Source organism: Heterodontus francisci, chromosome 4 (genome assembly GCF_036365525.1).
Source record: "Heterodontus francisci isolate sHetFra1 chromosome 4, sHetFra1.hap1, whole genome shotgun sequence".
In the NCBI taxonomy this organism is placed as follows: domain Eukaryota; kingdom Metazoa; phylum Chordata; class Chondrichthyes; order Heterodontiformes; family Heterodontidae; genus Heterodontus; species Heterodontus francisci.
In genome coordinates this window covers 919,930-947,049 of record NC_090374.1, presented here as the reverse complement: position 1 = coordinate 947,049, position 27,120 = coordinate 919,930, and the positions used below count along the sequence as shown (strand labels likewise).

The 27,120-nt window shown below is 45.4% G+C and overlaps 1 protein-coding gene across 2 annotated transcripts in view; it reads right to left on the bottom strand.

The window, feature by feature from the left end:
* The window catches only part of nup155 (nucleoporin 155), a 560,589-nt gene that overhangs the window by 22,014 nt on the left and 511,455 nt on the right, over positions 1-27,120 (bottom strand). For both annotated transcript variants that reach the window (XM_068029070.1, XM_068029071.1), the window contains one exon: positions 313-433. In XM_068029070.1, coding sequence (XP_067885171.1) covers positions 313-433 — 121 coding nt within the window. The remainder of the gene's footprint in view (positions 1-312; positions 434-27,120) is intronic.

The window sequence follows — 27,120 nt, the reverse complement described above, 5'->3', positions numbered from 1 at the left end:
GGAGAATCTGAACTAGGGGTCACTGTTTAAAAATAAGGGGTCGCCCATTTAAGACAGAGATGAGGAGAAACAGTTGCTCTCAGAGGGTTGAGAGTCTTTGGAATTCTCTTCCTCAAAAGGCGGTGGAAGCAGAGTCTTTGAATATTTTTAAGGCAGAGGTGATAGATTCTTGATAAACAAGGGGGTGGAAGGTTATCGCGGGTAGGCGGGAATGTGGAGTAATCAGTTCAGCCATGAATCTGTTGAATGGCGGAGCAGGCTCGAAGGGCCGACTGGCCTACTCCTGCTCCTAATTCGTATGTTCGTACTCACCTTTCTCAATGATTTCTTGCCAAAGGGTCTGCACCAGAATGGTGTCTGAGTGACCTGCGCAGTGGATGATAGCCAGCTTGCACTCTGAGAGACGGAAATGGTCGGCAAACTCTCCATACAACTGGAAAAGGCAAAACAGAATCTCAGAATCATAGAACCATACAGCACAAGAGGAAACAATTTGGCCCATCATCCCTGAGTAGCGCCTTGCTGTGAAAGAGCTGCCCCTTAGCCCAGTTCCCCATTCTGGCCACTTATAGCATTAGACAGTACAGGAAATGGTGATTCAGTCCATGTGGTCTGTGCCAGCTCTTTGAAAGAGCTATTCAAATTTGTCCCACTCCCCTGCCTTTTCCCATAGTCCATAAATTTTTTCTTGCTCAAGATTTATCCAATCCACTTTTCAAAGTTATTATTGAATGTGTTTCCACCACCCTTTCAGGTGACGCATTCCAGATCACAACAGCTCACTGCGTGAAAATCTTTTACCATCTGCCCTCTGGTTCTTTTTCTAATCACCTTAAATCTGTGTCCTCTGGTTATCAACGCTTCTGCCATCGGAAACAATTTCTCTTCATTCACTCCGTCATAACACTTTATATCAAACCTTACATTTCCTTTTTCTGTTCACTATACTTTTTACGTTCAGCTTGGTTCTCAACTGACATTTATCTGAAGTCTCCATTTTCTGGTCTTTTTTAATCTCGATATCTTTAGTTATCCAGCGAGATCTAGCTTTGGATTGCCTTCCATTCCCTCCCATGGGAATCTGTCAACTCTGTTCCCAAACCACTCCCTTTGAAGGGCCCTAATTGCACATTTGCTGTTTTATCTGCCAATCTTTGATCCTAACCCACCTGGGCCATATCCCTTTTCAACTCACTGAAATTAGCCCTCCTCCAGTTGAGCATTTTCATGTTTGATTGTTCCAGTTCTTTACCATAACTATTCAAGGAGAATGCGCAGAACATTCTGTCCGGGGGTAGTGGGGTGGGGACAGCTGGGCACAGGAGGCGGCCATTTGGCCCATTGGGTCCATGTCGGCTTTCTGTAAAGTGATCCAGTCAGTCCCATTCCCCATCTGTATCCTGTAGCCCTGCAACTTCATTTCCCTCAAGTGCCCATCCAATCTCCTTTTGAAATGATTCATCCTATCCGCTTCCACTACCATCTTGGGTACCAAGTTCCAGGTCATGACTACTTGCTGCATAAAGAAGAGCTTTCTCACATTCCCCCCTGCATCTCTTGTCAAAAACCTTCAACTGGTGTCTCCTAGTCTTGTACCATCAGTTAATGGGAACAGTTTTTCCTTGTCTAACTTATCTAAACACAAGAACACAAGGAATCGGAGCAGGAGTGGACCATGTGGCCCATCGAGCCTGCTCCGCCATTCAATACCATCACGGCTGATCTTGGGCTTCAAATCCACTTTCCTGCCCGTTCCCCAAATCCCTTGATTCCCTGCGAGACCAAAACTCTGTCTATCCCAGCCTTAAATATACTCAACGACAGAGCATCCACAACTCTCTGAGGTACAGAATTCCAAAGATTCACAACCCTTTGAATGAAGTAATTTCTCCTCACTGACCTGAAATGTTAACTCTGCTTCTCTCTCCACAGATGCTGCCAGACCTGCTGAGTATTTCCAGCATTTCTTGTTTTTATTTCAGATTTCCAGCATCTGCAGCATTTTGCTTTTAATTTCTCATCTCAGTCCTGAATGATTGACCCCTTATCCTGAGACTGTGTCCCCGTGTTTTAGATTACCTGTCATAATCTTGTACACCTCTATCAAATCTTCCCTCAATCTCCTTTGCTTCAAGGAGAACAACCCCAGCTTCTCCAACCTAACCTAGTTAGAAATAGAAAAACAGATAGTGAGAGTTTCTACAGGTATTTAAAAGGGAAAAGAGTAAGTAAAGTGAGCGTTGGTCCTCTAGAGAGTGAGAATGGGGAGCTAATAATGGAAAATAAGGAAATGGTGGAGGAACTGAACAGATTTTTTGCATCGGTCTTCACTGTGGAGGACACAAATAACATCCCAGAAATAATTGTGAATCAAGAGTTGAAAAGGAGGGAGGAACTTAAAAAAATTACCATCACCAAAAAAAAGAACTGAGAAATTTTTTAGAACTAAAAACTGACAAATCCCCTGGTCCGGATGGACTGCATCTGGGGTCTTAAAAGAAGTGGCTTTTTTTTTCATTTGTGGGATATGAGCGTCATTGGCAAGGTCAGCATTTATTGCCCATCCCTAATTGCCCTTGAACTAAAGGCCTGCTACCCAATCCGAACCCGACGGGACCCAACGACGTTCGGGTTGCTCTTCTGGGTCCGGCACACACAGCAAGAAGTGTTAAAAGTAAAAAAAACCTACCTGTCCTGGGAGTCTGGGCTGTCAAAGAGGGGAACTCTAAGTCTGCGCAGTGAGCGTCTCTATGACGTCATCACGCTCATGCTGCAGCTTCCTGCAGATTCGGAGTCGCAAGGTGGTCGGATCGGGCACGGGAAAAAAATGGAGGGACTCTGGCCAGATTGGGCTTGGGTCCGATGTGGTTTGGTCGGGTTCGGGTCGGGGTTTTTTTTTCCATGACCCAAGCAGGCCTTTCCCTTTAACTGAGTGGCTTGCTAAGCCATTTCAGAGGGCATTTTTAAGAGTCAACCACATTGCTGTGGGTCTGGAGTCACATGTCGGCCAGACCAGGTGAGGACAGCAGATTTCCTTCCTGAAAGGGCATTAGTGAACCAGATGGGTTTTTACAACAATCGACAATGGTTTCATGGTCATCATTAGAACATAGAACAGTACAGGCCCTTCGGCCCACGATGTTGTGCCGACCCTTTAACCTACTCTAAGATCAAACTACCTACATACCATTCATTCTACTATCATCCATGTACCTATCCAAGAGTCACTTAAATGTCCCTAATGTATCTGCTTCTACCACCACCACTGGCAGCGCATTCCACACACCCACCACTCTGTGTAAAGAACCTACCTCTGACATCTCCCCTGAACCTTCCTCCAATCACCTTAAAATTATTCCCCCTGTTGATAGCCCTGGGAAAAAGTCTCTGGCTATCCACTCTATCTATGCCTCTATCTTGTACCCCTCTATCAAGTCAACTCTCATCCTTCTGCGCTCCAATGAGAAAAGCCCTAGCTCCCTCAACCTTTCTTCATTAGACATGCCCTCCAGTCCAGGCAGCATCCTGGTAAATCTCCTCTGCACCCTCTCTAAAGCTTCCACATCCTTCCTATAATGAGGCGACCAGAACTGAACACAATATTCCAAGTGTGGTCCAACCAGTGCTTTATAGAGCTGCAGCATAACCTCGCGGCTCTTAAACTCAATCCCCCAGTTAATGACAGCCAACACACCATACGCTTTCTTAACAACCCTATCAACTTGCGTGGCAACTTTGAGGGATCTATGGACGAGGACCCCAAGATCCCTCTGTTCCTCCACATTGCCAAGAATCCTGTCTTTAAGCCTGTATTCTGCATTCAAATTCGACCTTCCAAAATGAATCACTTCACATTTTTCCAGGTTGAACTCTATCTGCCACTTCTCAGCCCAGCTCTGCATCCCATCAATGTCCCGTTGCAACCTACAACAGCCCTCCACACTATCCACAACTCCAGCAACCTTTGTGTCATCGGCAGACTTACTAACCCAGCCTTCCACTTCCTCATCCAAGTCATTTATAAAAATCACAAAGAGCAGAGGTCCCAGAACAGATCCCTGCGGAACACCACTGGTCACCGAGCTCCAGGCTGAATACTTTCCATCTACTATCACCCTCTGTCTTCTATGGGCCAGCCAATTCTGTATCCAGACAGCCAAATTTCCCTGTATCCCATGCCTCCTTACTTTCTGAATGAGCCTACCATGGGGAACCTTATCAAACGCCTTGCTAAAATCCATATACACATCCACTGCTCTTCCTTCATCAATGTGTTTTGTCACATCTTCAAAGAATTCAATAAGGCTTGTGAGGCATGACCTGCCCCTCACAAAGCCATGCTGACTATCTCTAATCAAACTATGCTTTTCCAAAGAATCATAAATCCTGTCTCTCAGAATCCTCTCCAATAACTTGCCCACCACCAATGTAAGACTGACTGGTCTGTAATTCCCAGGGTTATCCCTATTCCCTATCTACATCCTCATTCTCTTGGGTGAAGACAGATGTGAAGTATTCGTTCAACACCCTACCAATGTCCTCTGGCTCCACCCACAAATTTCCCCCTTGGTCCCTAATGGGTCCTACTCTTTCCCTGGTTATCCTCTTCCCATTGATATACTTACAGAATATCTTGGGATTTTCCCTACTTTTACCAGCCAGAGTTTTCTCATATCTCCTCTTTGCCCTTCTAATTGCTTTCTTGAGCTCCATCCTACACTTTGTGTACTTCACTAATGCTTCCATTGATTTGCTCTTCTTGTATTTGCTAAAAGCCTCTCTTTTCCTTCTCATGGTACCCTGAATGTTTCTGGTCATCCATGGTTCTCTGGGCTTGTTGCTCCTACCTATTACCCTGGAGGGAACATGTTGGGCCTGTACCCTCCCCATTTCCTTTTTGAATGCCCCGCACTGCTCTTCTGTAGATTTCCCGACAAGTAACTCTTTCCAGTCTACCTTGGCCAGATCCTGCCTCATTTTACTAAAATTCGCTCTCAACCAATCCAAAACCTTTATTTGCAACTTGTCTATTTCTTTCTCCATAACAAGCTTAAATTGTATCATGTTGTGGTCGCTATCACCAAAATGCTCCCCCACCAGCACATCAACCACCTGTCCGGCTTCATTCCCCAGAATTAGGTCCAGCACTGCACCCTCCCTTGTTGGATCCTTTACATATTGAGCTAAAAGGTCTCCTGTATACATTTTAAGAACTCCACTCCATCGAAGCCCTTAACACGATGACTATCCCAATTAATCGACTGAAGAACAGTGGAGAATATTTAAAGAAACATTTAATGAAATCCAGAGCGAGTATAAACCCCTGAGAGGAAAAAGCTCCACTTCACAGAAAAAACAGCCATGGACAACTAAAGAGATTAGGGATAGCATAAAACAAAAAGAAAGGGCTTACAAAAATAAAAAAACGCAGCACAGATCCAGACAAATGGGATTGATAAAAAGACCAGCCAAGGGTCACAAAGCAGCTTATAAGAGCTATTAAAAGAGATTATGAAAGGAAACTTGCAAGGGGCATCAAAATCAATAAGAAGAAATGTTATAGTTACATAAAGGGAAAGCGGGTGGTCAAGAGCAATGTAGGCCCACTAAAAACTGAAAATGGAGAAATTGTCATTGATAATGGGGAAATGGCAGACATGTTGAACAATGACTTTGCCTCAGTATTTACAGTTGAAAAGGAGGATGACTTGCCGTAAGTCGCGAAAAAATTAATAGCCGATAGGGGACAGGGACTTAATACAATTAACGTAGGTAAATCATCAGTAACAGGGAAATTAATGGAACTAAAGAGTGAGAAATCCCCAGGACCTGACGGTTTCCATCCGAGGGTGTTAAAGGAAGTCGGGGAGCACATTGCAGATGCCCTAACTTTTGTCTTTCAGAGTTCCCTAGATTCAGGAGTGGTCCCTCTGGATTGGAAAGTTGCGCATGTCACTCCACTTTTTAAGAAGGGTGAAAGGGGGAACCAGGGAAATTACAGACCAGTTAGCCTGACATCTGTGGTGGGCAAGTTGCTGGAGGTTATAATCAAGGATGGTGACTGGATAATCAAGGATAATCAATCTAGGTGACTGAACACCTCGAAAAATTTCAGTTAATCAGGGACAGCCAGCATGGATTCATGATGGGAATGTCATGCCTGACAAATCTCATTGAATTTTGTGAAGAGGTGACTAAGGTAGTGGACAGGGGAGTGTCTATGGATGTTATTTATATGGACTTCCAGAAGGCATTTGATAAAGTCCCACATAAGATACTGTTAACTAAGGTAGAAGCCCGTGGAGTTGAGAGAAAATTATTGACATGGTTAGGAAGTTGGTTGAGTGGTAGGTGACAGAGAGTGGGGATAATGGGTAAGTACTCCGATTGGCAGGATGTAACTAGTGGTGTCCTGCAGGGATCTGTGTTGGGGCCTCAATTATTCATATTATTCATTAACGACTTAGATGATGGCAGAGTAAGTCATATATCCAAATTTGCTGATGATACAAAGTTAGGCGGCATTGTAGACAGTCTAGATGATAGCATAAAATTGCAAAAAGATATTGACAGACCAGGTGAGTGGGCAAAACTGTGGCAGATGGATTTCAATGCGGGCAAGTGTGAGATTATCCATTTTGGACCAAAAAAGGATAAAGCAGGGTACTTTCTAAATGGGAAGAGGTTAAGTACAGTGGATGTCCAAAGAGACTTGGGTGTTCAGGTGCATAGATCTTTAAAATGCCATGAGCATGGGCGGCACAGTGGCGCAGTGGTTAGCACCGCAGCCTCACAGCTCCAGGGACCCGGGTTCGATTCCAGGTACTGCCTGTGTGGAGTTTGCAAGTTCTCGCTGTGTCTGTGTGGGTTTTCTCCGGGTGCTCCGGTTTCCTCCCACAAGCCAAAAGACTTGCAGGTTGATAGGTAAATTGGCCATTATAAATTGTCACTAGTATAGGTAGGTGGTAGGGAAATATAGGGACAGGTGGGGATGTTTGTTGGGAATATGGGATTAGTGTAGGATTAGTATAAAATGGGTGGTTGATGTTCGGCACAGACTCGGTGGGCCGAAGGGCCTGTTTCAGTGCTGTATCTCTAATCTAATCTAATCTAATGTTGGGAAAATTGAAATCACCTAATATAATTACCCTATTATTTTTGCATACCTCTGCAAACAGCGCACATATTTGCTCCTCAATTTCCCGCTGACTATCTGGGGGTCTATAATAAACACCTAGCAATGTGGCTGTCCCTTTTTAATTCCTAAACTCTACCCATAAAGCTTCATTTGATGCCCCCTCCAAGATATCATCTCTCCTTACGACAGTAATTGACTCCTTAACTAATATTGCAATGCCCCCTCCTCTTTTACCCCCTCCTCTGTCTCGCCTGAAGATTCTGTATCCCGGGATATTGAGCTGCCAATCCTGCCCCTCTCTCGACCATGTCTCCGTGATGGCTACTATATCACAATTCCACGCGTCAATCTTTGCCCTTAATTCATCCGTTTTACCTGCCATACTCCTGGCATTCAAGTAGAGGCCTTCCATCCTGGTCTTACTCCCTTGAAACTTACTTCCGCTGTATTCCCTCTGACTTGCTGCTTTCCTGTTTAGCTGTGTCCCTATTCTGCTAGGAGTCTGCGTCCCCTCCCCCTGCCAAATTAGTTCAAACTCCTCCCAACAGCACTAGCAAACCCACCAGCAAGGATGTTAGTCCCCCTCTGGTTCAGATGTAGACCGTCCCGCTTGTACAGGTACCACCTTCCCCAGAAACGGTCCCAGTGGTCCAGGAATCGAAAACCCTCCCTCCTGCACCAACTCTTAAGCCACGCGTTAATCTGTGCTATTCTCCTATTTCTATACTCACTAGCATGTGGCACTGGGAGTATTCCAGAGATTACAACCCGAGAGGTCCTGCTTTTTAGTCTACTGCCTCACTCCCTGAATTCTTGATGCAAGACCTCATCCCTCTTTCTACCTATGTCATTGGTACCAACACGTCCCATGACCTCTGCCTCATCACCGTCCCCATTCAGGATGCCCTGCAGCCGTTCAGTGACATCCACCGCGGTCTCTGGCACCAGGGAGGCAACACACCATCCTGGAGTCACGTTGATGGCCGCAGTAGCGCCTATCTGTTCCCCTGACTATAGAATCCCCTATTACTATTGCTCTTCCTCTCTTTCCCCCTTCCTGTATAGACAGGCTACTTGCGGTGCCAGAAGCTTGGCTCTGTCCGCACTCCCTAGAGGAACCAGCCTCATCAGCCTCCAAAATGGAATACCGATTTGCAAGCGGGACCCCAGGGGACTCCTGAACTACCTGCCTGATTCTCTTGGACTGCCAGGTGGTCACCCATTCCCTTCCTTCCTCAAGTCCCTTCAGCTGCGGTGTGACCACCTCTCTATACGTGCTATCCACAATGCTCTCAGACTCGCGGATGTTCCACAGTGTTACCTGCCGCCGTTCCAGCTCTGAAACCAGAGTTTCCAGGAGCTGCAGCTGGACACACTTCTTGCACACATGCTGGTCCCGGGGACTGGAAATGTTACCGGATTCCCACATGCAGCAAGAGGAGCAAACCACGGCTTTAAGCTCTCCTGCCATGACTAAACCCTTTAAATTTAAAACTTTAGAAGACTATTATAATTTTAAAAAAACAACTAAGTCTTGCAAAAACAATGACTTACAATTCAATCCCGTTTGAAAAATATCCACCAGGAATATTGTTATTGCTATTACTGAGACTTGGTTGAGCGAAGGGCATGATTGGCAACTAAATATCGCAGGATACCTATGCTTCAGGCGGGATAGAGAGGGAGGTAAAAGGGGTGGAGGAGTTGCATTACTGGTCAAAGAGGATATCACAGCTGTGCTGAAGGAAGGCACTATGCAGGATACGAGCTGTGAGGCATATGGGCAGAACTCAGAAATAGGAAGGGTGCGGTAACAATGTTGGGGCTGTACTACAGGCCTCCCAACAGCGAGCGTGAGATAGAGGTACAAATATGTAAACAGATTATGGAAAGCTGTAGGAGCAACAGGGTGGTGGTGATAGGAGATTTTAATTTTCCCAACATTGACTGGGATTCACTTAGTGTTAGAGGTCTAGATGGAGCAGAATTTGTAAGGAGCATCCAGGAGGGTTTTCTGGAGCAGTATGTAAATAGTCCAACTCGGGAAGGGGCCATACTGGACCTGGTGTTGGGAATTGAGCCGGGCCAGGTGGTTGAAGTTTCAGTAGGGGACTACTTTGGGAATAGTGATCACAATTCCGCAAGTTTTAGAATGCTCATGGACAAAGACGAGAGTGGTCCTAAAGGAAGGGTGCTAAATTGGGGGAAGGCCAACTATACCAAAATTCGGCAGGAGCTGGGGAATGTAGATTGGGAGCAGCTGTTTGAAGGTAAATCCACATTTGATATGTGGGAGGCTTTTCAAGAGAGGTTGATTAGCGTGCAGGAGAGACATGTTCCTGTGAAAATGAGGGGTAGAAATGGCAAGATTAGGGAACCATGGATGACAGGTGAAATTGTGAGACTAGCTAAGAGGAAAAAAGAAGCATACAGAACGTCTAGGCGGCTGAAGAAAGACGAAGCTTTGGAAGAATATCTTCAGCAAACAGCGTTAAGGAAAATCCCAAAGCCTTTTATTCATATATAAGGAGCAAGAGGGTAACTAGAGAAAGGATTGGCCCACCCAAGGACAAAGGAGGAATGTTATGCGTGGAGTCAGAGAAAATGGGTGAGATTCTAAACGAGTACTTTGCATCGGTATTCACCGAGGAGAGGGACATGACGGATGTTGAGGTTCGGGCCAGATGTTTGATTACTCTAGGTCAAGTCGGCATAAGGAGGGAGGAAGTGTTGGGTATTCTAAAAGGCATTAAGGTGGACAAGTCCCCAGGTCCGGATGGAATCTATCCCAGGTTACTGTGGGAAGCGAGAGAGGAAATAGTTGGGGCCTTAACAGATATCTTTGCAACATCCTTAAACACGGGTGAGGTCCCGGAGGACTGGAGAATTGCTAATGTTGTCCCCTTGTTTAAGAAGGGTAGCAGGGATAATCCAGGCAATTATAGACCGGTGAGCCTGACGTCAGTGGTAGGGAAGCTGCTGGAGAAGATACTGAGGGATAGGATCTATTCCCATCTGGAAGAAAATGGGCTTATCAGTGATAGGCAACATGGTTTTGTGCAGGGAAGGTCATGTCTTACCAACTTAATAGAATTCTTTGAGGAAGTGACAAAGTTGATTGATGAGGGAAGGGCTGTAGATGTCATATACATGGACTTCAGTAAGGCGTTTGATAAGGTTCCCCATGGTAGACTGATGGAGAAAGTGAAGGCGCATGGGGTCCAAGGTGTACTAGCTTGGTGGATAAAGAATTGGCTGGGCAACAGGAGACAGAGAGTAGCAGTGGAAGGGAGTTTCTCAAAATGGAGACGTGTGACCAGTGGTGTTCCACAGGGATCCGTGCTGGGACCACTGTTGTTTGTGATATACATAAATGATTTGGAGGAAAGTATAGGTGGTCTGATTAGTAAGTTTGCAGACGACACTAATATTGGTGGAGTAGCAGATACTGAAGGGGACTGTCAGAGAATACAGCAGAATATAGATAGACTGGAGAGTTGGGCAGAGAAATGACAGATGGAGTTCAATCAGGGCAAATGCGAGGTGATGCATTTTGGAAGATCCAATTCAAGAGTGAACTATACAATAAATGGAAAAGTCCTGGGGAAAATTGATGTTCAGAGAGATTTGGGTGTTCAGGTCCATTGTTCCCTGAAGGTGGCAACGCAGGTCAATAGAGTGGTCAAGAAGGCATACGGCATGCTTTCCTTCATCGGACGGGGTATTGAGTACAAGAGTTGGCAGGTCATGTTACAGTTGTATAGGACTTTGGTTCGGCCACATTTGGAATACTGCGTGCAGTTCTGGTCGCCACATTACCAAAAGGATGTGGATGCTTTGGAGAGGGTGCAGAGGAGAATCACAATGACGTTGCCTGGTATGGAGGGCGCTAGCTATGAAGAGAGGTTGAGTAGATTAGGATTATTTTCATTAGAAAGACGGAGGTTGAGGGGGGACCTGATTGAGGTGTACAAAATCATGAGAGGTATAGACAGAGTGGAGCGCAAGAAGCTTTTTCCCAGAGTGGGGGATTCAATTACAAGGGGACACGAGTTCAAAGTGAAAAGGGAAAAGTTTAGGGGGGATATGCGTGGAAAGTTCTTTACGCAGAGGGTGGTGGGTGCCTGGAACGCGTTGCCAGAGGAGGTGGTAGACGCGGGCACGATAGCGTCTTTTAAGATGTATCAAGACAGATACATGAATGGGCAGGAAGCAGAGATACAGACCCTTAGAAAATAGGCGACAGGTTTAGATAGAGGATTTGGATCGGCGTAGGCTTGGAGGGCCGAAGGGCCTGTTCCTGTGCTGTAATTTTCTTTGTTCTTTGACTTACTCACCAGTCAGCTGTGCTCTTTGGAAACTCTCGGCTCCCCTCACTGAGGACAGGTAGGAATTGAAAGGAGCTCCTCGCTCCCTCCTCACCGAACTTCCTCAGTCACCAAACTTCCACTTTAGCACTCTAATGCAACACATGTCAGCACTCTAGTGCAAACAAAGTCAGCACTGTAAGATGGCCCACTTTTATACTGACTGACTGACTGACTCTAGCCCCTGAAAACTGGTTTCAGCCAATTCTCTAATTAACAAGGTGCCGCTGCAAGCAGAGCCTGAGTGAACTCTGTTTAAAGCTTGTCTAAAACTCACCTTCTCCAACCCAAACAGCAACTGTTAAGTTAATCTGCTAAATAAAAGACAGACTCGACTTAAGATAAAATTAACCCTTAATTGCCCTCAGTCACCAAACTTCCACTTTAGCACTCTAATGCAACCCAAGTCAGCACTCCAGTGCAAACAAGCTGAGAGGAAGTACCATTCTGGTAAATCTCCTCTGCACCCTCTCAAGGACCTTCACATCCTTCCGAAATTGTACTGATCAGAACTGGATGCAATACTCTATTGAGGCCTAACCAGAGCTTTACAAAGGTTCAGAATAATTTCCTTGCTTTTGTACTCAATGCCTCTATTTATGAAGCCCAAGATCCCATATGCTTTGCTAACCACTCTCTCAATATGTCCTGCCACCTTCAAAGATCGATACACATGCACCCCCAGGCCCCTCTACTCGTGTACACTCTTTAGAACTGTGCCATTAAGTCTATATTGCCTCACCCTATCCCTTATGCCAAAATGCATCACCTCACACTTGTCTGCACTAAATTCCATCTGCCAGTTGCCTGCCCATTCCCATAGCCTCTGTATGTCCTGTTGCAAGCAGTTTATATCGTCCTCATTGTTTGCAACTCCTATGTGATACTTTGTCAAACGTTTTCTTCAAATCCATATAGACAACATCCACCGCATTCCGTTCATCAACCTTCTCTGTTACGTCATCAAAAAATTAATTGAAATTAATCAACAAGATCTGCCTTTTACAAATCCGTGCTGGCTATCATTAACTAACTCAAATGTCACTCAGTGCCTGTTGATTTTTTTCCCTGATTAATTTTTTCGAAAACTTTACCCACCACTGATGTTAAACTAATTGACCTGTAGTTGCTGGGACTGTCTTTACACCCTTTCTTGAAGAAGGGTGTCACATTTGCCACTCTCCAATCCTCTGGCACCTCCCCCGTATCCAGGGAAGATTGGAAGACTATGGTAAGCCCTTCCGCGATCTCCAGCCCCACTTCCTTTAGCAACCTGGGATGCAAGCTATCCTGATCAGGTGACTTATGTACCCTAAACATAGCTAACGTTTCCAGTACGTCCTCCCTCTCAGTTTTGACCCTATCCCTTGCCACTAATCTCTCCGCTTTTACCGATATTTTGTCAGATTCCTCCTCCTTAGTAAACACCAATACAAAGTACTCATTCAGTATTCTAACCTTGCCTTGTACTTCTCAGCATATATTACCCTCTTGGTCCCTAAAAGGCCCCACTCCTCTTAACTGTCCGCTTACTATTTACACGCGTAGAAAATTTTTGGGTTCCCTTATATGTTGACATCCATTCTATTCTCATATTCTCTCTTTGCCCATCTCTTCTTCCTCTTCAGCCCCTGAATGATAGACAGTGGTGTTCCCCAAGGGTCAGTGCGAGGACCACTTTTTCTTTGCTAGCTATAAATGATTTGGATCTTGGAATGCAGAGCAGAATCTCAAAATTTACTGATGACACTAAATTTGGAGGTGCGGCAGATGGGCATGTTAGTTACAAGGTTAGGCTGGAAAAACTGGGGTTCTTCTCCGCAGAACAAAGGAGATTGAGGGGAGATTTAACAGAGGTGCACAAGATTATGACAGGGTTAGATAAGGAAAAACTGTTTTCATTATCTAATGGTACAAGGACTACGGCTCACAGATTTAAGGTTTTGGGCAAAAGAGGCAGGGGGAATATGAGGAAGCATTTTTTTTTACAGCGGGTGGCAATGACCTGGAACTCACTGCCCATAAGGGCGGTGGAAGCAGAGACAATGAATGACTTCAAAAGGAAACTGGATGGCCACTTGAAGGAACAATGACCCATGAAAAACTCCTCTCTGGTACACAGACACACAGTGATCAATGACTCAGGATAAACTCCCCTCTGGTACACAGACACACAGTGATCAATGACCCAGGATAAACTCCTCACTGGTACACAGACACACAGTGATCAATGACCCAGGATAAACTCCTCTCTGGTACACAGACACACAGTGATCAATGACTCAGGATAAACTCCTCTCTGGTACACAGACACACAGTGATCAATGACCCAGGATAAACTCCTCTCTGGTACACAGTCACACAGTGATCAATGACTCAGGATAAACTCCTCTCTGGTACACAGACACACAGTGATCAATGACCCAGGATAAACTCCTCTCTGGTACACAGACACACAGTGATCAATGACCCAGGATAAACTCCTCTCTGGTACACAGACACACAGTGATCAATGACCCAGGATAAACTCCTCTCTGGTACACAGACACACAGTGATCAATGACCCAGGATAAACTCCTCTCTGGTACACAGACACACAGTGATCAATGACCCAGGATAAACTCCTCTCTGGTACACAGACACACAGTGATCAATGACCCAGGATAAACTCCTCTCTGGTACACAGACACACAGTGATCAATGACCCAGGATAAACTCCTCTCTGGTACACAGACACACAGTGATCAATGACCCAGGATAAACTCCTCTCTGGTACACAGTCACACAGTGATCAATGACCCAGGATAAACTCCTCTCTGGTACACAGACACACAGTGATCAATGACCCAGGATAAACTCCTCTCTGATATACACTGTCACGAGAGTTTTGTTTTTCTAAAAAAAAAACTAAGAGGCCTTCAAGACTGAGAAAAAGGACTTTCTGTGAACGGTGACTGCAGAGGCTTTGTGTTTGAAGAGTACAGACTTTAAGACCAGTTTCTAAGCAATCAGAAAGATTTACGACAGTCTTGTGACTTAGATTGTCGGAGAGTTTCAGTTTCGTAGACTGAAAGAGACTAGGGAGCTGGACAAGCAGCAAGCACTGAACTGTAGCTGATTTGCTGATAGACCAGACAAAAAGACCTACTCTCTCTGCAACAGAAGCTTCTCATCTCTCCTAAATAAATACGACATTTGAGGTGTGGTTTTGATCTGCCTGAAAAGAGAGAAAAGACACAGGAAAAGAGGAGTTGCTACACTCTGTGAAACCATCTGACCTACACTATTCCATTTTCATCCATATGCCTATCCAATGTCCACTTAAATGCCCTTAAAGTTGGCGAGTCTACTACTGTTGCAGGCAGGGCGTTCCACGCCCCTACTACTCTCTGAGTAAAGAAACTACCTCTGACATCTGTCCTATATCTATCACCCCTCAACTTAAAGCTATGTCCCCTCGTGTTTGCCATCACCATCCGAGGAAAAAGACTCTCACTATCCACCCTATCTAACCCTCTGATTATCTTATAGGGTCTGCTATGTGGCCTGGTCCAATCTACACCTTCTCCTTTGTTATCTCATGCCCCACCCCCACCTCACTTGCTTATAATCTGTGACTTTTCTAATATTTGTCAGTTCTGAAGAAGGGTCACTGACCCGAAACGTTAACTCTGCTTCTCTTTCCACAGATGCTGCCAGACCTGCTGAGTGATTCCAGCATTTCTTGTTTTTATTTCAGATTTCCAGCATCCGCAGTATTTTGCTTTTATATTATTATGGTGTGTTGCCTGCCTGGTGCCAGGGTCAAGGATGTCACTGAGCGGCTGCAGAGCATCCTGAAGGGGGAGGGTGAACAGCCAGCAGTCGTGGTCCACATCGGAACCAACGACGTGGGTAGGAAGAGGGATGTGGTCTTGCAGTCAGAATGTAGGGAGCTAGGTAAGAAATTAGCAAGCAGAACCTCAAAAGTAGTAATCTGCGGATTACTCCTTGTGCCACGAGCAAGTGAGTATAGAAATAGAAGGATAAGACAGATATACGTGTGGCTGGAAAGATGGTGCAGGAGGGAGGGCTTCAGCTTCCTGGGACATTGGGACCAGCTCTGGGGAGAGACAGGATCTGTAGAGGCTGGACGGGTTGCACCTGAACAGAGCTGAAACTGAGTTCCTTGCAGAACGTTTTGCTAGTGCTGTTGGGGGGGGTTTAAACTAGTTTGGCAGGGGGGTGGGGAGCTGAGGGTAGACTCAGCTGTGACACAATCAGAAATTAAAATGGAAGGCAGAAAATTAATGGACGAGTCTGGAAGACAGAAGAAACGAGGGTTAGAAAATAAAAAAGTTCGGCAGTGCTCAAAGGTATCTATTTCAATGCAAGGAGTATAGCAAATAAAGCAGATGAGCTGAGGGCACAGATAGACACGTGGCAGTATGATATCATAGCTATTACAGAAACATGGCTTAAGGACGGACAGGAATGGCAGCTCAAGTTCCTGGTTACAGGGTTTTCAGACACAATAGGGAGGAGGATAAGAAAGGAGGGGGAGTGGTAATTCTAGTCAAAGAAACTATTACAGCTGTGAGGAGGGATGGTATGTTGGAAGGTTCATCAAATGAGACCAGATGGATTGAGCGAAGGAACAAAAAAGGGGCAATCACACTGCTGGGAGTGTACTATAGACCCCCAAACAGTCAGAGGGAGATAGAAGAGCAGATATGTAGGAAAATCTCTCAGAAGTGCAAGAACAATAGGGCAGTAATAGTAGGGGATTTTAACTACCCCAATATTAACTGGGATAGTTTTAGTGTGAAAGGAATTGAGGGAGCAGAATTCTTAAGGTGCATTCAGGAGAACCTTTTTGCCCAGTATGTAGCAAGTCCAACAAGAGAGGGTGCAGTTTTAGACTTAGTTTTTGGAAATGTAGATGGGCAGGTGGAAGGAAGGGCAGTGGGAGAGCATTTTGATGGTAGTGATCATAATTCAGTCAGTTTTAACAATTATGGAAAAGGACAGAGATAAAACAGGAGGTAGTGTTGTCAATTGAGGCAAGGCCAACTTTACTAAACTGAGGAGTGATTTAGCGAAAGTGGACTGGAAACAGCTTCTTGAAGGTAATTCAGTGTCAGAAGAGTGGGAGGGATTCAAAAGGGAGATTCAAAGGGTTCAGGGTAAACATGTGCCCACAAAGAAAAAGGGAGAGACGGCCAAATCTAGACCCCATGGATGTCAAGGAGCCTACAGGGTAAGATAAGGCAGAAAATTAAAGCTTATGTCCTACACCGAGAACTCAATACTACAGAAAGCCAAGAGGAGTATAGAAAGTGGAGGGGTGAAATCAAAAAGGAAATTAGGAAAGCAATAGGAACATAGGAAGATCGGGAGAGGAGTAGGCCATTGAGGCCCTCGAGCCTGTCCTGCCATTCAATGAGATCATGGTTGATCCGCGGCCTAACTCCATATACCTGCCTTTGGCCCATATCCCTTAATATCTTTGCTTAACAAAAATCTATCTATCTCAGATTTAAAATTAACAACTGTTCTAGCTTCAACTGCTGTTTGCGGGATCTAGTTCTAAACCTCTACCACCCTTTGCTTGAAGAAGTACTTCCCAACATCTCTCCTGAACGGTCTGGTCCTAATTTTTAGACTATGCCCCCTAGTTTTAGAATCTCCAACCCGTGGGGTCTAACCAGGGTTTTGTACAGCTGCAACATAACCTCTGTGTCTTTATACTCCAATCCTCTAGATAAAAAGGCTAGCATTCCATTAGCCTTTTTGATTATTTTCTGCACTTGATTAGATTAGAGATACAGCACTGAAACAGGCCCTTCGGCCCACCGAGTCTGTGCCGAACATCAACCACCCATTTATACTAATCCTACACTAATCCCATATTCCCAACAAACATCCCCACCTGTCCCTATATTTCCCTACCACCTACCTATACTAGTGACAATTTATAATGGCCAATTTACCTATCAACCTGCAAGTCTTTTGGCTTGTGGGAGGAAACCGGAGCACCCGGAGAAAACCCACACAGACACAGCGAGAACTTGCAAACTCCACACAGGCAGTACCTGGAATCGAACCCGGGTCCCTGGAGCTGTGAGGCTGCGGTGCTAACCACTGCGCCACTGTGCCGCCCATGCTCATGGCATTTTAAAGATCTATGCACCTGAACCCCCAAGTCTCTTTGGACATCCACTGTACTTAACCTCATCCCATTTAGAAAGTGCCCTGCTCTATCCTTTTTTGGTCCAAAATGGATAATCTCACACTTTTCCGCATTGAAATCCATCTGCCACAGTTTTGCCCACTCACCTAGTCTGTCAATATCTCTCTGCAATTTTATGCTATCATCTAGACTGTCTACAATGCCGCCTAACTTTGTATCGTCAGCAAATTTGGATATATGACTTACTCTGCCATCATCTAAGTCGTTAATGAATAATATGAATAATTGAGGCCCCAACACAGATCCCTGCAGGACACCACTAGTCACATCCTGCCAATCGGAGTACTTACCCATTATCCCCACTCTCTGTCACCTACCACTCAACCAACTTCCTAACCATGTCAATAATTTCCTCTCAACTCCATGGGCTTCTACCTTAGTTAACAGTATCTTATGTGGGACTTTATCAAATGCCTTCTGGAAGTCCATATAAATAACATCCATAGATATTCCCCTGTCCACTACCTTAGTCACCTCTTCACAAAATTCAATGAGATTTGTCAGGCATGACATTCCCATCATGAATCCATGCTGGCTGTCCCTGATTAACTGAAATTTTTCGAGGTGTTCAGTCACCTAGATTGATTATCCTTGATTATCCAGTCACCATCCTTGATTATAACCTCCAGCAACTTGCCCACCACAGATGTCAGGCTAACTGGTCTGTAATTTCCCTGGTTCCCCCTTTCACCCTTCTTAAAAAGTGGAGTGACATGCGCAACTTTCCAATCCAGAGGGACCACTCCTGAATCTAGGGAACTCTGAAAGACTAAAGTTAGGGCATCTGCAATGTGCTCCCCGACTTCCTTTAACACCCTCGGATGGAAACCGCCAGGTCCTGGGGATTTCTCACTCTTTAGTTCCATTAATTTCCCTGTTACTGATGATTTACCTACGTTAATTGTATTAAGTCCCTGTCCCCTATCGGCTATTAATTTTTTCGCGACTTCCGGCAAGTCATCCTCCTTTTCAACTGTAAATACTGAGGCAAAGTAATTGTTCAACATGTCTGCCATTTCCCCATTATCAATGACAATATCTCCATTTTCAGTTTTTAGTGGGCCTACATTGCTCTTGACCACCCGCTTTCCCTTTATGTAACTATAACATTTCTTCTTATTGATTTTGATGCCCCTTGCAAGTTTCCTTTCATAATCTCTTTTAATAGCTCTTATAAGCTGCTTTGTGACCCTTGGCTGGTCTTTTTATCAATCCCATTTGTCTGGATCTGTGCTGCATTTTTTTTTTTTGTAAGCCCTTTCTTTTTGTTTTATGCTATCCCTAATCTCTTTAGTTGTCCATGGCTGTTTTTTCTGTGAAGTGGAGCTTTTTCCTCTCAGGGGTTTATACTCGCTCTGGATTTCATTAAATGTTTCTTTAAATATTCTCCACTGTTCTTCAGTCGTTTGACCCATTAACAGATCTACCCAGTTTACTGTGGACAGTCTCTGTCTCATCCCGGTAAAGTTCAGCCTTATCCAAGTCTAAAATTCTAGTAGCTAATTCGTGCTTTACACTTTCAAACACTACCTTGAATTTGATCATGTTGTGATCACTATTTGATAAATGTTCACACACAGTTAGGCTACTAATTAAATTTGGCTCATTATTCATAACTAAATCTAATATCGCCTGTCCCCTTGTTACATCTAGAACATACTGCTATAGGAAACTATCCCGAACACATTCCAGAAATTCACTACCTTTCTGACAGGTGCTAGTCTGCCTCTCCCGATCTATGTGTAAGTTAAAATCCCCCATTAATACTACTCTGCCTTTGTTACACACTTGCCTAATTTGTGCATTTATACAATCTAACACCTCAGAACTGCTACCAGGGGGTCTATACACAACACCCATTACAGTTTTAGATCCTTTTCTGTTCCTCAATTCCACCCATAAGGTCTCCACTGGATGCTTTCCCCTCATTATATCCTCCCTCACCAATGAGGTGATATTATTTCTAATCAGTAAGGCTACTCCATCCCCTCTGCCATTTTCCCTGTCCCTCCTGTAAACTTTATAACCAGGTATATTGAGTTCCCAGTCCCGACCATCCTGCAGCCACGTCTCCACAATGACCACCACATCATAATCTTCCATTTGAATTTGCGCCTGCAGCTCATCTAGTTTATTCCTTACACTCCATGCATTTGTATATAGAACTCTTATTTGGGCTATACCCCCTAACCTGTCCCTCAGCACTGATGCTTTATTCGCCTATTTATTATTTCTCTCTTCTGGTTTACACAGTATACGTCTTGCAATTTGGTAACAATCAGCCTCACCACTAACCTGCACTTCTACCTTCTCCTTTAACTTCCTGTTTTTCCATGTAACTGAACCCTCCCTCCCACTATTTAGTTTAAAGCCTTATCTACAGCCCTAGTTATACGATTCGCCAGGACTCTGGTCCCAGCATGATTCAGGTGGAGCCCGTCCCATCGCAACAGCTCCCTCCTTCCCCAGTACTGGTGCCAATGTCCCACGAATTCAAACCCATTCCTCCCACACCAAACTTTGAGCCATGCATTTACCTCTTTAATCTTGTTGACCCTGTGCCAATTTGCTCATGGCTCAGGTAGTAATTCGGAGATTACCACCTTTTTGGTTCTGCTTTTTAATTTAGCCCCGAGCTGCTCATATTCTCTCAGCAGAACTTCAAACCTCGTTCTACCTGTATCGTTGGTACCTATGTGGACCACGACAACTGGATCTTTCCCTCCCACTCCAAGTTCCCCTGCAGCCCAAATGAGATATCCTGAACCCTTGCACCAGGTAGGCAACAGAGCCTTCGGGACTCTCGATCCTGGCCACAGAGAACTGTGTCTATGCCCCTAACTATACTATCCCCGATTACAACTAGATGTCTCTTTTCTCCCCCCACTTGAATGGCTCCCTGTACCACGGTACTGTGGTCAGTTTGCTCATCCTCCCTACAGTCCCTGCTCTCATCCACACAGGGAGCAAGAATCTCAAACCTGTTGGACAAGGACAAGGGCTGAGGCTCCTGCAGCACTACCTCCTGGATCCCTCTACCTGCCTCACACCCTCCTGTCCCTGACCACTGGCCGAATTCACGGTAGTTAATCTCAGGGGTGTGACTGCCTCCTGAAACACAGCGTCCAGGTAACTCTCCCCCTCCCTAATGTGTTGCAGTGTCTGAAGCTCAGACTCCAGCTCATCAACTCTGAGCCGAAGTTCCTCGAGTAGCCAACACTTGCTACAGATGTGGTCACCAGGAACCACAATGGGGTCCACCAGCTCCCACATTATGCAGGTACAACACATCGCCTGGCCCTGCATCTCTATTTTATTTAATTAGATTTTAATTTGTTTTTTAAATTTCCGACAGTCTTTAGTTTTTAATCTGTAAAATATTTCTCCTATTCACATTTAATCTGAAATCAACTTAGAATAGGTAATTCAAATTAGCAGTTACTTACCAAGCAATGAACTTACGGCTTTCCTGTGATGTCACTCTTTATTTTTTTTTCACTCTGTTTTTACTCCCTTAAATTACCCATGGGCATGAAAGAATATTGGAAAGCAAAATCAAGGTGAACCCAAAGATGTTTTATCAATAAAGCAAGCGAGACGCACGGATGGTTTGTTGCCTACCTGGTGCCAGGGTCCGTGATGTTTGTGATCGCGTCTTCAGGATCCTTAAAGGGGAGGGGGAGCAGCCAGAGGTCGTGGTGCACATTGGCACCAACGACGTAGGAAGGAAGGGTGGCACAGATGTTAGAAGTGAGTTTAGGGAGTTAGGCTGGAAGCTGAAAGCTCGGACGGACAGAGTTGTTATCTCTGGTTTGTTGCCGGCGCCACGTGATAGTGAGGCTAGGAATAGGGAGAGAGCACAGCTGAACACGTGGCTGCAGGAATGGTGTAGGAGAGAGGGCTTCCAGTTCTTGGATAATTGGACTGCATTCTGGGGAAGATGGGACCTGTTCAAACAGGACGGGCTGCATCTGAACCAGAGGGGCACCAATATCCTGGGAGGGAGGTTTGCTAGTACTGTTCGGGAGGGTTTAAACTAGTTTGGGAGGGGGATGGGAACCGGACTTGTAGTCCAGGGACCAGTGGGTCCACTCAGAAAGACAAAGAGTGTAGTGAGGTATTGGGGAAGGTAGCACTGTCGCAGAGGACAGATGGGCACGGAGAAGGGTTAAAGTGCGTATACTTCAACGCAAGAAGCATCAGGAATAAGGTGAGTGAATTGAAGGCGTGGATGGGCACTTGGGACTACGATGTTGTGGCCATCACTGAAACGTGGATAGGTGAGGGGGAGGAATGGTTCTTGGAGGTACCTGGTTATAGATGTTTTCATAAGATTAGGAATGGTGGTAAAAGAGGTGGGGGGGTGGCATTGTTAGTTAGAAATAGTGTAACAACTGCTGAAAGAATTTTCGAGGAGGATCTGCCGACTGAGGCACTGTGGGTTGAGGTCAGGAACAGGAAAGGAGCAGTCACCTTGATGGGAGTTTTCTATCGGCCCCCCAATAGCAGCAGGGAGGTGGAAGAGCAGATTGGGAAACAGATTTTGGAAAGGAGCAGAAGTCACAGGGTAGTAATTATGGGGGATTTCAACTTCCCAAATATTGATTGGCAACTCTTTAGATCGAATAGTTTGGATGGGGTAGTGTTTGTGCAGTATGTCCAGGAAGCTTTTCTGACTCAGTATGTAGACTGCCCGACCAGAGGGGAGGCAATATTGGATTTGGTACTAGGTAATGAACCAGGGCAAGTGATAGAGCTGTTGGTGGGCGAGCACTTTGGAGATAGTGATCACAATTCTGTAGCATTCACTGTGGTAATGGAGAGGGATAGGTATGTGCAACAGGGCAAGGTTTACAATTGGGGGAAGGGTAGATATGATGCTGTCAGGCAGGAACTGAGGAGCATAAGTTGGGAGCATATGCTGGCAGGGAAGGGCACGGTCGAAATGTGGAACTTTTTCAAGGAGCAGATAGTAGGGGCCATTGATAAGCATGTCCCTGTCAGACAGGGAAGGGATGGTCATGTGAGGGAACCGTGGTTGACAAGAGAGGTTGAGAGTCTTGTTAGGAAGAAGAAGGATGCGTATATAAGGTTGAGGAAAAAGGGCACAGGCATAGCTCTGGAGGGATACAAGATGGCCAGGAAGGATCTGAAGAAAGGGATTAGGAGAGCTAAGAGAGGGCATGAAAAATGCTTGGCGGGTAGGATAAAAGAAAACCCCAAGGCCTTTTACGCGTATGTCAGAAATATGAGGATGACTAGGGGGACCGTAGGTCCGGTCAAGGACAATAGCGGGAGACTGTGTGTTGAGCCGGAAGAGATAAGTGAGGTTTTGAATGAGTACTTCTCTTCGGTATTTACGAATGAGAAGGGGTGTATTACTGAAGAGGACGGTGTGAAACAGACTGGTAAGCTCGAGGAAGTGCTCGTTAGGAGGGAAGATGTGTTGGGGTTTTTGAATAACTTGAAGATAGACAAGTCTCCCGGGCCTGACGGGGTATATCCAAGGATGTTATGGGAAGCAAGGGATGAAATTGCAGAGCCGCTGGCAATGATCTTTTCATCTTCTCTGTTGACGGGGGTGGTACCAGGTGATTGGAGGGTGGCAAATGTTGTGCCCCTGTTCAAGAAAGGGAATAGGAACAACCCTGGGAATTACAGGCCAGTTAGTCTTACATCGGTGGTAGGCAAGTTGATGGAAAAGGTGCTGAGGGATAGGATTTCTGAGCATCTGGAAAGACACTGCTTGATTCGGGACAGTCAGCACGGTTTTGTGAGGGGTAGGTCTTGCCTCACAAGCCTGATTGAATTCTTTGAGCAGGTGACCAAGCAAGTGGATGAGGGTAAACCAGTGGATGTGGTGTACATGGATTTTAGTAAGGCATTTGATAAGGTCCCCCATGGTAGACTTATGGAGAAAGTCAGGAGGCATGGGATAGTGGGGAATGTGGCCAGTTGGATTAAGAATTGGCTAACTGATAGAAGGCAGAGAGTGGTCTTAGATGGTAAATACTCAGCCTGGAGCCCAGTTACCAGTGGCGTGCCACAGGGATCAGTTCTGGGTCCTCTCCTGTTTGTGATTTTTATTAACGACTTGGATGAGGAAGTCGAAGGGTGGGTCAGTAAATTTGCAGATGATACAAAGGTTGGTGGAGTTGTGGATACCGAGGAGGGCTATTGTCGTCTGCAAAGGGACTTGGATAGGTTGCAGTGCTGGGCTGAAAAGTGGCAGATGGAGTTTAACCCTGAAAAGTGTGAGGTCGTCCATTTTGGAAGGACAAACACGAATGCAAAATACTGGGTTAACGGTAGGGTTCTTGGGCATGTGGAGGAGCAGAGAGACCTTGGGGTCTATGTGCATAGATCGTTGAAAGTTGCAACTCAAGTGGATAGGGATGTGAAGAAGGCATATGGGGTGTTAGCGTTCATTAGCAGAGGGATTGAATTTAAGAGCCGTGAGGTGATGATGCAGCTGTACAGGACCTTGGTAAGGCCTCATTTGGAGTACTGTGTGCAGTTCTGGTCGCCTCATTTTAGGAAGGATGTGGAAGCCTTGGAGAGGGTGCAGAGGAGATTTACCAGGATGTTGCCTGGAATGGAGAATAAGTCTTACGAGGAAAGGCTGAACATTCTAGGCCTCTTCTCATTAGAACGGAGAAGGATGAGGGGTGACATGATAGAGGTTTATAAGATGATCAGGGGAATAGATAGGGTAGACAGTCAGAAACTTTTTCCCCGGGTGGAGCAAAGCGTTACAAGGGGTCATAAATTTAAGGTGAAGGGTGGGAGATATAAGGGGGATGTCAGGGGAAGGTTCTTTACCCAGAGAGTGGTCGGGGCATGGAATGCCTTGCCTGGGGAAGTTGTTGAGTCAGAAACTTTAGGGACTTTCAAACGGCTTTTAGATAGGTATATGGATAAAGGAGAATGATGGGGTATAGATTAAATTGTCCTTGACAGAGGACAAAGGATCGGCACAACATCGTGGGCCGAAGGGCCTGTTCTGTGCTGTATTTTTCTATGTTCTATGTTCTAATACATTAAGAGTAAGAGGATAACTAAGGAGAGAGCTGGACCCATAAAAGACCAAAAAGGTAATCTATGTGTAGAAACTGAAGGTATCGGTATGGTTCTTAATGAATACTTTGTGTCTGTCTTCAAAAAAGAGGGGGATGATGCAGATTTTGTAGTTAAGGAGAAAGAGTGTGAAGTATTGGATGTGATAAACATAGGGAGAGAGGAAGTATTAATGGGATTAGCATCCTTGAAAGTTGATAAATCACCAGGGCCTGATGAAATGTATCCTAGGCTGTTAAAAGAAGCGAGAGAGGAAATAACAGAGGGTCTGACTATCATTTTCCAGTCCTCACTGGATACAGGTGTGGTGCCAGAGGATTGGAGAATTGCTAACGTTGTACCTCTGTTTAAAAAGGGAGCGAAGGATAGACCGAATAATTACAGGCCAGTCAGTCAAACCTCAGTCGTGGGCAAATTATTAGAATCTATTCTGAGAGACAGGATAAACTGTCACTTAGAAAGGCACAGGTTAATCAAGGATAGTCAGCATGAATTACTTAAGGTAAGATCTTGTCTGACCAACTTGATCGAATTTTTTGAAGAGGTAACAAGGAAGATAGATGAGGGTAGTGCAGTTGATGTGGTCTACAGGGATTTTAGCATGGCTTTTGACAAGGTCCCACATGGAAGGTCTAATGCAGTTGGGAAGTATACAGTAAATGGCAGAACCCTCAGGAGTATTGACAGGCAGAGAGATCTGGGGGTACAGGTCCACAGGTCACTGAAAGTGGCAACGCAGGTGGATAAGGTAGTCAAGAAGGCATACGGCATGCTTGCCTTCATCAGACGGGGCATAGAGTATAAAAATTGGCAAGTCATGCTGCAGCTGTACAGAACCTTAGTTAGGCCACACTTAGAATATTGTATGCAATTCTGGTCGCCACACTACCAGAAGGACGTGGAGGCTTTGGAGAGGGAACAGAAGAGGTTTACCAGGATGTTGCCTGGTCTGGAAGGCATTAGCTATGAGGAAAGGTTGGATAAACTCGGATTGTTTTCACTGGAACAACGGAGGTGGAGGGGCGACATGATAGAGGTTTACAAAGTTATAAGCGGCATGGACAGAGTGGATAGTCAGAAGCTTTTTCCCAGGGTGAAAGAGTCAGTTACTAGGGGACATAGGTTTAAGGTGAGAGGGGCAAAGTTTAGAGGGGATGTGCGAGGCAAGTTCTTTACACAGAGGGTGGTGAGTGCCTGGAACTTGTTGCCGGGGGAGGTGGTGGAAGCAGGTCCGATAGCGACGTTTAAGAGGCATCTTGACAAATACAAGAATAGTATGGGAATAGAGGGATACGGTCCCCGGAAGTGCAGAAGGTTTTAGTTTAGGCAGGCATCAAGATCAGCGCAGGCCTGGAGGGCCGAATGGCCTGTTCCTGTGCTGTACTGTTCTTTGTAGACTGGTTAAAAAAATAAAAGCCCATGGGATCCAGGGAAATGCAGCAAGGTGGGTACAAAATTGGCTCAGTGGCAGGAAACAAAGGGTGGTAGTTGACGGCTGTTTTAGCGACTGGAGGGCTGTTTCCAGTGGCGTTCTGCAGGGCTCCGTCCTGGGTCCCCTGCTTTTTGTGGTGGATATTAACGATTTGGATGTCAATGTAGGGGGCATGATCAAGAAGTTTGTGGACGACACAAAGATTGGCCGTGTGGTAGATAGCGAGGAGGATAGCTGTAGGCTGTAGGCAGATATTGATGGTCTGATCAGATGGGCAGAAAAGTGGCAAATGGAATTCAACTTGGAGAAGTGTGAGGTGATGCATTTGGGGAGGTCAAAAAAGGCAAAGGAATGCAAAATTAATGGGAAAATACTGAGAAGTGTAGAGGAAGTGAAGGACCTTGGAGTGAATGTCCACAGATCCCTGAAGGTCACAGGACAGGTCTCTAAGGTGGTTAAGAAGGCATATGGAATCCTTTCCTATATGAGCTGAGGTATAGAATATAAGAGCAGGGAGGTTATGCTGCAACTGTATAACACATTGGTTAGGCCACAACTTGAGTACTGTGTGCAGTTCTGGTCACCTCATTACAGAAAGGATGTAATTGCACTAGAGAGGGTACAGAGGAGATTTACGAGCATGTTGCCCGGACTGGAAAAATGCAGCTATGAGGAAAGATTGGATAGGCTGGGGTTGTTCTCCTTGGAACAGAGAAGGCTGAGGGGAGATCTGATTGAAATGTACAAAATTTTGAGAGGCCTGAAGAGAGTGGAGGTGAAGGGTCTATTCACCTTAGCAGAGAGGTCAGTGACGAGGGGGCATGGATTTAAAGTGATTGGCAGAAAAATTAGATGAGGAAAAACCTTTTCACCC